General features: G+C 31.1%; 1 protein-coding gene across 2 annotated transcripts; it reads right to left on the bottom strand.

The window, feature by feature from the left end:
- Positions 1–627: 627 nt before the first annotated feature.
- Positions 628–9744, bottom strand: LOC139776837 (acyl-CoA Delta(11) desaturase-like). Of its 2 annotated transcripts, XM_071713825.1 has the most exons (7): positions 9562–9744; positions 9038–9165; positions 4931–5214; positions 3889–4019; positions 2763–2968; positions 1674–1859; positions 628–1307 (listed from the first exon to the last, which is right to left on the bottom strand). In XM_071713825.1, the coding sequence occupies exons 3-7, from the start codon at positions 5178–5180 to the stop codon at positions 1031–1033; spliced, it is 1050 nt and encodes a 349-aa protein (XP_071569926.1). In that variant the 5' UTR covers positions 5181–5214; positions 9038–9165; positions 9562–9744; the 3' UTR covers positions 628–1030. The 2 variants fall into 2 exon arrangements, with proteins under 2 accessions (XP_071569926.1, XP_071569920.1); XM_071713819.1 differs by lacking the exon at positions 9038–9165.
- Positions 9745–12626: the final 2882 nt, after the last annotated feature.

Genomic DNA, 12626 nt, shown 5'->3' with positions numbered 1-12626 from the left:
TACCTACAGTTTCTTAATATATTAATAAAATAAAATAAATGTCAGCAAAATATTTTTAAATTCTAATTATTTTTTTATATCGAAATCTTGAAAAACGTTAATTTAGTTTGAATAATTAAAATTTGAATTTCTCAGAAACTAGACATTTCCGTAACTTTGTACTAGTGGTTTCGATCACATTTAGTAAGTATATAATATTACATACCTGTAAAATTTCATCAAAATTGGCAGTCTTCTAACGTCTTATCATAATATGTAATTAATAAATTATTTTCTCAACTAAATCTAAATTTTTTATTTATAGTACATTATTATTAATTTTCCAGTTTTCATAGCTTTTAATGTAAATATATAAATTTTTTATTGTTGGTAATAAAATACTGATTTAGTAAGATGAAACGTTTACGATTGTGCCGTAAACTTCAAGATTGTATCTAAATAGACTATTTAGGTATTGTTTACGTTATGTTTACACGAATCTTTTTCATGTAAGCAATAAAACCAATGTAAATTATTATAAATTATTTTAAATTGTATGATTAATTGATTGATTATTTTAAACTGTATTTTTGCAAACAATTCTACAGAAATAAAGGGTAATTTTAAACTAGATTAAATTAGATGCAATCCAACTTTAATTTATTTATTAACTGTTATACAAACATAACAGACGCATAATATTAATATATAAATATTATTATTTACGTTGATCTCTGTATGAGCTGTTAAACGATAAAAAGCAGTACATTATTTAGCTCACTGTAGCAACGCACAATATGCATAATGTTTATTTCTCTGACGTCTTAAAAATTATCAACCCAAGCTAAATAATAGCGTTATGAAAATAAAATTGCGACAAAATAGACGATTATAAAAACCGATGTTTCTGACGAAATATAAATCTTCGATGATCCTCTCCATAGATTACTCATGTTTTACATAGATATATTAAACAATGCAGTTTACATTGTACATACATAGGTAGTTGTAAATCATTATAGTTTATGCGTCTTTAACATATATCCGTTGTTTAATCCGATTCCGGCCTCGGTATTTCAGACATCATGGGATGGGTCCCGTCACCTGTCTTCAGTATGACATTTTTTATGAGTTCTGCGGACGGGTACTTAAGATCATAAGCTAGCCCTAATTTCGCGCAAGTATCAATGAAGAAGGTGGTGTAATTCAATGCGTTATTTCCCTTTTCCGACGACCTGTAATCCCACGGGAACACGTGGTGGAAATTGTGATAGCCTTCTCCTACTGTCACGAAGTTAACAAAATGGTTGTCTGACGGTCTTATATTCCTAAAAGCAGAAACTGTGTTATTAAATGAATATCTCTCATAATGAAAGTAAACATTAATTCTGCTTATAATTATATTAAAAATCTCAGACCGCACGTATGTCTAAAAGACGTCGAAAAGACATCTTTACGATATCATTTAGACATACGTGCTGCCTGGAATTGAGATCACTGAGTATGCATTCACATATCCTCACGAAGATGTTAATTATATTTTAATATTTTGTTGCAAAAAAATTATCTGCTAATAAATAAATACGTTAAAATCATGAATATTTATAATTTACTTTTGCCGCGCGTGGATGTAACTCTAGAAAAATGCAAATTGTAAATCGTATCGCGATTATGTATATATTTAAATTACGCACTTGTTGTACGGTTTAGTGCCCCACGCATGAGCAATGCTATTGATAGTCCACACGGAGTTCGAAGTAATCATGTATCGTATGAATACTTGCGACATGATAGCCCTACCCCAAGTCTCGTTCCAAAAATATACAGGTACCGCCGTAGGTAGGATAAGACAGAAAAAAAGTTGAAGAGGCAAGAAGTACCTGTAAAAATGTAACTCTGATCTTTCGGAATTTATTTTAGCGCGTTATATATTTATTTTATAAATCTGAAAATTGAATCTAAAGATTACTTAATAGAAAGAGAGAGAGAATATCTTCGAGAATTTACGTTTTGTGTAAAAAAAAATTAAAATACTGTACTGTACAAAGGAATAAATTCAAAGGAATAAATAAAGAAGAAAATATATGATAAAAAATATAACAAATGCTCAAACATGTTATGCATAAATGTTATAGTTGAAGTTTGGAGCGTCTATGATGTCTAATTATACAAAGAAACATATGTAGATATAGACATAATAAATATAACAAAAAATGTGCGGATATATCGGGTTAAACGGAGCACTTCGGACTTCGACTGTTGAGGATTTTCGTTTCTTTTTGGAGAATGTCTGCGCATTTGTACATTTTGGCACAAAGCGGAAAAACAGTCGTTAGAAATTTTTTATCTTACATGTACAAGTACACGCGAATACTTCGGATTAGACGAAGCACTTTCGGGCCTCGACTGTTAAAAATTTGATTCTTTTGACGTAATAAATCTTGGGGAATGTCCACGCACTTTGAGCATTTTAACACAAAGTTAGTAATTTTTCATTTACATATACAAGTCGTCATTACATAACGCACGGATACTTTGGAGCTTAACCGAGCACTTTTGGGCCTTGACTATTAACAAACTATTTTATTCTTATAGTCAAGAATCTTAGAGATTGCTTTTATGCTTGTATATTTTACCACAAATCACGGCGTTTTTTTGAAGATTTTATTCTGCTCTCTTTTTTATCTTTTGTTATTTGTTTATTACTTCTAAATTATAGTTTTTGTTATAATTTTATGGTTTTTCATATAAATATATATATTTTTATAATTTTTTTAATTTACCTTTCTCCAAAAGCCACGACAGGATCTGATAAAACATCTGATAAATCAAGCTGCTTGCTTTTTCTAGTAAATTCCGGATGCTCTTTCATCATTATCCATCCCATATGCGTATAAAAGAAGCCGCGCTGGGTGTTGTGGGGATCGCCATTAGTGTCACAATACTTGTGATGCATACGATGATTTTTTACCCAATTGTATACCGAATTCTAAAAGCAAACAATGAAAATGTTATTTACATATATGTGTTAAAAAATACAGATAAAACAACATATAAATAATTGCAAGGTTTGCATTTAAAAACGAAAGAAGAAGAAAGGGCTCGCGAACAAAACTAAATGTATGTGCTAAAAAAGGGTAACTCGGAGAAAGATGCCAATCCGTCGAAGATGCCACTTTGTTAATATTTCGTTCATTATCTTATAGGTTGTAATGTTTTCTAGTTGTTAATGTGGGGATTGTTTATATAACATGTGTGACACGTGCAAACTTCTTCAATTTTATCGTATAAGATGCGAAGAATCTGGGAAGAGTGAGAGGTAGCATCTTCTCCCTCATCATTGGAAATGCTACTTTAGGAAAAACATATTAGATTGACGGACCATTTTATTTACACGAATACTGACGTACAATTTTTGTATTCTTATATTAGATTTTTAAATAATGAATGCTATAATATTCGATAAATGTATATCTGAAACAAAAATATTAATTTTTCTGAAATTGTTCCCGGCATTTTTCAATTTGAAAATTTGTCTTCGCGTCACTTTTCCTTTCCTGGGGGCAAAACTAAAGCGACGTACAGCAACACGGAAAAATCGATATAGTTATCAGATGCAGAATTGTAGTTGCCACAACCACAATAAATGGTAATATTTTGGACAGCCATAACTGTGGTTGTCACACCCACATTGATATGTGGTGTCTTAACTATATTATAGTTGCCGCACCACCGCGCCAGCGCTGGTATCAATTCTCTATGGTTGTCCCAACCATATATAGGTGTATAGTTATCCATCAATGTGGGTGTGACAACTACAGATATGACTGCGCCAAATGTTACTATTTTCTGGCTGTGGCAACCATATCGTTTTTTCCGTGTAGCTAATAAAATTTATATTAAAGTTACCTGTCCAACTGCATTAAAGCATATCAGATATAGGATTCTTAATGGTAATTTTGCTTTGTAGCACTTGTGACTCCAAAGTCGATGAGCGCCACCAGATACTCCGATATTGGATATGAGGTACATCCCAAGTACTTAAAAATATAAGAGAAAAAAAATATATATACATATATATGTGTGTATTATATATAAACAAGAATTCATGCAAGTTATGTTATATTTCTAAAATGCTTCACAAATATATATTTCTAAAAATACAATATACGCAAAAATTTTTAAGAAGATTTTTAAGACTTCTATTTTTCATAACGTTGATTACGCTCAGTGAATGATTTTAATTGGAAAACGCTGATCTAATTTGAATGAGAATCTAAATATGTAAATTAATCACAGACAATTATTATTATTTAATGATTCCGTTATTGTTAAATGCATTTATTTGAAAAATTTATTTATATATTTATTTGCACTTATTTAGACCACGGATGAAAGTTTTCATGATAATCGAGTAACACCATCAAAAGAATAATTAGAGATAATTTCTAATATTATACCTATCATTTGATCATAAATATAAATTTTTTGTCTATATTGCAATAATAATTATTAATATTTATTCGAATATTTTGTTTGAATTATGTATCTATATGGTGTACTATATTGAATAATCTTACACAACTACATTTTTATGTTCCAAAAAATTCAACAATATCAACAGCGTTTAATTATGTTTAAACTCACTTAACAGATGTAAAACATAATTGCATTAGAAATAAAATTATTCAGTGTCAAATTAATTATCTTTAGTAATTTAAACTTAATGACTTTATTAATACCTTTTGCAATACGAAAAGATACAATAGGTTGAAAAAGTATTAACTTTAACTGTTTTGGATTGGACTAATTTGAGAATCAAAGATTTTATTTTAAAAGAATTTCTATGCATTAATAGCTGCTCGAGAAAAATTTCAGAAACTTTGGAAATCTCTTTGTTAGATTCGTCTCTATACAAAAGCGTAAAAATACTTTGAACGAGGATATTTACTCCATAATGTAGTCTTCCAATTTTCCATGTAGTTGAAAGTCAATAAACTATAAATGCCAATAGTGTGGAATAAAAAGACTATCAGAGCTATAGGCCATATTACATCAGTTTCAAAATTGAAAACACCTGATCTTTTCATTTCGGATTTTTTATAGCTGTCATCATTCCCGTTTACTCCCGCCAAGTTCATATCGTCGAGAGCTTCCTCCTTATTCTCTTTGATAATGGAAGTAATTGTATTGCACTCCATTATGTTGAATGTTGATGACTATAAATAAATTTTTCTGAAAACAAGTGATATCTTTATAGCCACAGAAACAAAGCAATTTCTGTTAGAAATAATACAATAAAAATCGCTGTTTAAAAGATTTAAAAAACAAGGTTAATTAATTAGTGTTCTATTCAAGAGCCAGTGCGATTGTCTTTTGAACTTTTAGGCAACGTGCAAGTGGTAAAATTTATTATATATCGTTACACGATATTTGATTTTTTAATTTTAAGTGCAATTTATAATTCTGCATAAATCAATTGCGTATTCTAATGTGGAATAAGTTTTTGTAATATATTTCTTAATTTATATTTTTAATTAATAAATATATGCAGTGTCTATAACACACATGGGATCAAAAGTGCGTGAATTTGAACGCACAATGGAACATGTTCGGAATGCCTGCTTTTGGTTTAAACATTCATAAATTGTTGGTTATTTAATATACGATAAGTCAAATTATAAAATATTGTAGTGGAAATAACGAGAAACTGATGTTATGTTGGTATCCCTTACTTCCTAATTTTATGTAATTATTTTGCTTGCAGAAAGTATCAAATAATAAATACATTTTCCGAGATCATCACGTTGGTGTATTTAGAAGCCAAAAATTAATTACAAAATTAATCAACAGATGTCAAAATTGTATAAAGCTGGTAATACAAAAAATTGACAGCCACATCGATGAAGCAAAAATTTAAAAAGTTATTTTCTTATCAAATCACTGTTTAATGGTTTAAATAATATGTAATTACCTGTCCTATGCAATAAAGACATTTATTGCATTAAATTAAAAGGCCAATAGCATATTATTGGCCTTTTCATTAAAATTTTATTAATTAATAAACTCAATTCTAATCACATTTCTCTAAGGTGGCAAATACTTTTGAGGGGTACTGTATACACTTAAGAGAACTGTGCTTTATTTATATTCTGTCATTCCGAGTCGAGGAATTACCTCTGTAAATTCCTTACCCGCCAATATTATCTCTAACTACTTACAGCTGTACATGTATGTAAATATTTGATGTAGAGTAAGGTACATTAATTCACTGGGTAGTGGGTTATAGCTTGAGTTAGCAGCCGCTGGATCTTTCATAATCAACACGTACGTGGTTCATCGAAATACTAAAATGTATAACGAGAAAAATAAAAAGTAACTAGTTCTCTCTTTTATTTTATCTTGCATTTTTTACGCTAATAAGTCAGGCTACTGTAACCCATCGAATTAATGCAACTTACTGTACATCAAATATGGAACAAGTTTGTGTTTCTTGGATAGTTAAACAAGAAGCACATGACGCGTAGATATTTAAATAGATAAGGAAGAAACGTCACTTCCAACTACTTAGCATTTATAATAATTGAATAAACGAGAGATTTCCAATAAAAAATGAAATTAACAAGTGACAAATAAAAAAGGGCTTTGAGAGTTTAACGCGGTTAACAGTACGTAAGTTAACGTTATATCGATTTTTTTTTAAATCCAACATTTCAACGCTGCTTTGGGCCATTTCGCCATTCAGCAATGTGGTAATAGTTTATAAATCAAAATAATCTCACATTCACCGAGAAGTAAGTGAGTAACTTCAAAATTTGATGGTTTAAAAATAACGTAATTTTCCGCGAGAAAATCCAAGTACAACTTTACTAATGATCATAGTTTATTATGTGATCGAAATCAAAATAGTCAGAACTTGAGCAAAAAGAGATATGAAGTCACTTACCCTTCAGCTCAGAGAATGCGAGAATGAGCATTGAAATCGTGGTGGAATATATCGAGACATAATATAATTTATAAATAAACGACGCCATTACAGTTAAGACAATGATTACTTAGCATTTTTAATTACATTTAACATTCCGAGTCAAAAAAATGACTAGTCAAATTAGCATATACTCAGTGCGTAAATGAATAATCGGATATTGGCTGTTCCTTTTACGTCATCTTTGACATAATTAGAATCGTTGGTATGTTAACTGCGTAATTACAAATATTTGTATGAAACTTCTGTCTTTCGGCTAATTCTATTTCGTATACGTAATAAACACTGTAGGAAAACAGATCGGATTTTCAAGAAACGTTACTTTTCTTTGTATCTTTAACTTTAATATATATTAGAGAATACAAGCGAAATACCTCTGGCCTCTGCGAGAGAAGACAATGTTTTCGGAAGCTTAGCGCGGTTGATCTGTTCCTTTCGCTGTTCTCGACACTCTGTCTGAAACCGTTATCAGTGCTCGCTTTTGTGAACCGAACTGCCCCCTTGCCAAATATTACAAGGCCCAATCACATGACTAGGAAGTACGACAAAGCAGACGTAATGTATATAAACATAACGAGGATATGACGAGGCAAATATGGAGGGGCAAAAACCACAGTGGTGTAAGTCAAATTTTTTAAAATATTGTCTCGTGTGCACAGATGCAATTTATACAATATATAAATAGCATCTGTGCACACGAGAAAATTTTTTTTAAAATTTTGACTTACATTCCTGTGGTTTTTACCCCTCCATATGTACGTACATTGTGCTTTCCGACTTCGCATTGATTCGATGTAGTGTTAGCTGATTGACAATAAAAATCTTACAGAAATATTCGTAATTGCTCAATTAACTCGATTAATTATGTATATTTTGTAAAAATAATTGTGATGAGAAAGAAAACCGAAGACGACAGACAAGGATATCAACCGTCAACTATTCGACATTGACTATTTATAGACGCCGAATTGATGTCAATTCAACTAGTTATTGCTACGTAGTTTCTTACGTGTTTCTCGCATATCCCGAACATAATTCGATACACAGCTTTAAGTATTAAGTTATCTATAACATTGCTTCTACGAGATTATTAACATTTAGTAAGTTCGTATCTCTAAGGATATTTTGAAAACAAAAAGTAAAAGTAAAAATTATAATTTGATGGCCAGTGAAGTCTGGAACACGGTTATACGACAAATCAAATTTTATAATACAAATAATTAGGATAGTGTAGTTCAGTACGGATTTATGCCCTTTTCAAATCGATTTCTGAAAGGGCGAAAAGGACATTTAATTCCGAGCACTGGTGTAGTTCACCAAAGATCGCCAATCGAAGATCTCAGGTAGAGATCGAAACCGATTTTGGAAATCGTATTTCACAATATAGTTATTTGTATTATAAAATTTTATTTTTGCACGTATAATTGTACCTCAGACTCATACTGGCCATCAAATTGTAACTATATTATGTTAAAGTGTCAAACAAATAAATTTTGGTTTATATAAAAAACTGGAAGGATCATCCGCGCGTATATTTTCGAAACAACTCTTTAAATCTGAATCAGTGAAAAGTCACTGAACGCATCAGTGACTATTCACTGATATCAGTCTAAATGCCACTTTAGTGATTTACTGATTCAGATTTAGAGAGAACATATTTGCATTTCCGTATAAATGTGTATTACATCTGCAATAATTTTTTACTAATTTATTAAATTTATTACAACATTTAGAATGTTGTAATTAATTTAATATGTTAATATGATATATCAATGCAACAATGCGGTCTTTTGATAAACTATAAAGAAAATATTACAAGTAAAATAATGCCTTATATTCTTTTTCTTTTATTTTTAGTCAAAGAATGTAATATTTAAATCTTCTACAACAAATTGTACAAAATTTAAAATATAGAAGTATATCGAATTCTTGAGAATCTAATAATAAAATCTGTGCATTGAGAATAATATTTCTCAATATCTTATTAATTTTATCAAATATCTAGGTAACTCTAAAATCTACATTATAAAAAAAAGCCTGTTTCCCACGATGCAATTTTTCGTGCGAGTTTACCTGTGCGAGGAGTTCTGCCAGCCACCGTGCAAACTACGCAGCGAGAAAAGTTGCTTGCTGCGAGTAGCGCTGACAGTTTTACGTGATAGAACAAGTGCTATTTTCTCTGCGTGTTTTGCTGCTAGTCGCTATAAGCAGCCAATTGACATAAGCTTTGTTTTTCTTCTTATTGCAATAGATTAAGTGTTTTTAAAAATATGGAATATAAAACTTTGACACTTAAAGGTATGATAATATTATAATTCTAATAAAAATTTGCGAAAACTCAAACAACAGAGAAATTATGTTGACAAATTGAAACAGACTCTTATCAAAAATTAAAAATCAGTTAGTGTATGTGCAAAGAATATTATTTAATAATTTTCCTACGCGTTTATTAAAACAAAGAAATATATTTTCTAATTGTAATAATTAAGATAAAATTAATATAGGGTCGTAATTTTGGTACGTAATCTTGGATCGCGAGAACTAAGATCTCTCAATTACTTATTGAAAAAAACAAGTAAGATAATAGACAAATATACCTTGGCGGAGAAACAAGATTGGATTGAGGCGTTATATGTGCACTGACTGGTTACTGAAGATTCTTTGTTGCACAAGATTTATATGCTATATTCTTTTGTGAAAAAGATTTTTCGAGATCACTAACTTGTCTAGAACGATTGTGACACTTACAGTGCTTCTGCCACAATGCATTTTATTTTACATTGATATATATTATTCAGACTTTACGTCATTACAAAAATGCTGATATCATTTCATGTATATGTATTTATGTTTGTATAGTCGGCATTTGTTCCCATAATTTTCATATATTAACATTGTAATTTTTCAGCTTTATATGAATATGAATCATAGGCGTCCACAGAGGGGGACAAGAGAGGACATTTGTCCCTCTATAGTGGGCCTATTCTGTAACACTTAACGACAGTTTCATTGACGTTATATTTGCGTTGCGCAGATATTATATATGGTAAAAAAGCTGCGCAACGACAATACTGGAATCAGCAAAAAATTTAGCATTTGCTTCCTTTGAATAAAGGAAGAGCAAAGTTATGCTAACCTTGCCGATCTCTACCTTAATCCGTAGGAAAAACACATTTTTTTCTAATTTCAATAGAATTTTAGTTTTTCAATGCCTGCCTTGCTCGAATTTAATTCATTTCCCCTGTTTTTTCAAACATCAAATAAGATCTCTCAGTTTTATTTATTATTTAATCAATGCCTGCTTTTGTTTTCTACAAATGAGATTGCAATACATTGAACGAATGAGAAAAGTACAGAGTGTCCCAGGGAACTTGCTGAAATTAAACTCTTCCCCCTCTAGGTAGATGTTTATTAGATAGATGTTCTATTGTCCGTAATATTGTCAACAACACGGCGTCATTAAAGCGGGTAGCACAGACTTTTGCATAACGCATAATGCGTAAGCATAAGAAAATTGATTGGTCCATATACATGTGCATAAGGAAATAGGAACCAATCAATTTTCTTATACTACGCATTATGGCGTTATGCAAAAGTCTGTGCTCCCCGCTTAATGCTTTCCCATCTGAAAATAGTTGGGTCCGAATCAAGTAAAATAGCTAGACACATCGCGTCTAGCTATTTGTGCATCATGACTGTGGGTTTTTGAAGGAAATGACTTGAAAGAATTTACTACACGAAATCTTCTGGTTATTAAATATAGCTTCTTCGATTTAATATTCAAATATAAAACTGTAGTTTGAACGTGTAAAGTTAAATTGACTTTGATTTGAAAGTTGATGCAAGGTAAGAACAATATTATTGTCAAATTAGACTCTTATAATAAACTGCGGATAAAGTTCCGAAAACTCCCGACCTCCGATTTCGATGAAACTTTGTGAAAAGCTTCGTTTTGAGTTGAAATGAAAGCCCTTAAAAGGAATTTTGGCGACTCCTATGAGATAAAGCCATTTTTTAAGATAAAATGATAAAAAATATAGGCTGTTCTTCCGAAAATGTCCGTGCTCCGATTTAGGTGAAACTTTGTGATGAAATACTTTTAAAGCGCGTCACTAATCTATACGCCGAAACGAGGGAGGAGCTACCGCACCTCCCCCGAAAGCAGGGGGGGGTGTGGGTGAACCTCGGTTCGCGTGAAAAGTGTATACAGCAGAACAGTTAAATATTAGTAAAGCGCGTCATCTTACCTATGTGGATTATCACATGGGTTCGTGGCGTGCTTTACAAGCTTGTTTATATATACATAAAAAAAATATATATATATATATAAAAAAATAAATAAAAAAATATAAAATTATTCAATAAAAACAGTATATATTCAATTTATAACATCCCGTACAATTATAAAGGTCTTCGTATATTTTTTATCATTTCATCTTAAAAAATAGCTTTATCATAGGAGTCGCCAAAATTCCTTTTAAGGGCTTTCATTTCAACTCAAAACGAAGCTTTTCACAAAGTTTCATCGAAATCGGAGGTCGGGCGTTTTCGGAACTCCACCCTAAACTGCATTTCAATTTGTATAATGAACAAGCTTGTTTGATTATTACCCCTGCGCTTAAAAAGTATAATAGATGAAAAGAAGCCTAAACAGCTATATGTATAGTAGATTAGTTCTGTACGATCGATGAGATCAAAATCTATGAGCGCTGGCAGTCACACCGATGGCACCCCAGTTCGTACATGATAAGTACTGAAAATAAAAAGAATATTGATCCTTATTTAACAGTATAATATAATCACCATGTCGGTTATAGATAGCAACTAGACTATAGATAACAACTAGGAAGTTTTAACTTGCGGACGAATAACTGTCGTTAAAATTCTATAAGTCTCATACACAATGGCTCGTATTCTGAAAGCATTTTTATCGATAAATGCGCGCGCTTTTATCGATAAAAAAGAGTTGAGAATATGGGAAAATATTTCTAGATTCTTTTTCCAAAAAAATGTAAATTCACATTATAAGGTCGTCTTCAGGTTTTGAAAGTAGACGAACATGACTAAACTATAAAGTTCGACGACGTGCATCGTCGCTAAGTAGAAGACCGAAAATCATAAGATATCCGTCTTTTTCTTTTCGTAATAACTTCTTTTTCGCGCTTAATTACGTCACGGGCATCGTGAGAGTTTTTCGGTGTTGTGCCGTACATAATGAAAGGATTAACAGTTTATGTTATAAAGAGCATAAGGGGCTGCGCACAATGAAAGGAATAGGGAACAGGGAACAGAGAATAGGGAACAGTTTAATATTAACATATTCATTGTGCATATGGCATACAAAAATAGAATAAAGGTGCCAATTCATGAAACGCTGAAAATGAGCGTCAACAAGGTGAACGTGGTGGTTTCGCTTTGACGCTAGCGTCAAAGAAATGAAGTTGAATTTGTTTAATATTCAGCGTCGTCGCTGAATCGTCGTTAATCGTCCCAGTACAATCAAACATAGTTCAACTTCAAGTAATATCTTCAAGTAATAATATTTTATGGATGTATATTATAAAGTTTAATCCTTTCTCACATAAATAATTTAATTCTTCTATCGTACTTAACAGAATAATAAAATATTTAATGTAAAGGAACTTATTAATGAGCATGAAAA

This window comes from Temnothorax nylanderi, unplaced genomic scaffold, assembly GCF_030848795.1.
Source record: "Temnothorax nylanderi isolate EJ_2023f unplaced genomic scaffold, tnyl_v1.0 TNYL_tig0005_pilon, whole genome shotgun sequence".
NCBI classification, from domain to species: Eukaryota; Metazoa; Arthropoda; class Insecta; order Hymenoptera; family Formicidae; genus Temnothorax; species Temnothorax nylanderi.
This window is presented reverse-complemented; position numbering and strand designations above follow the sequence as displayed.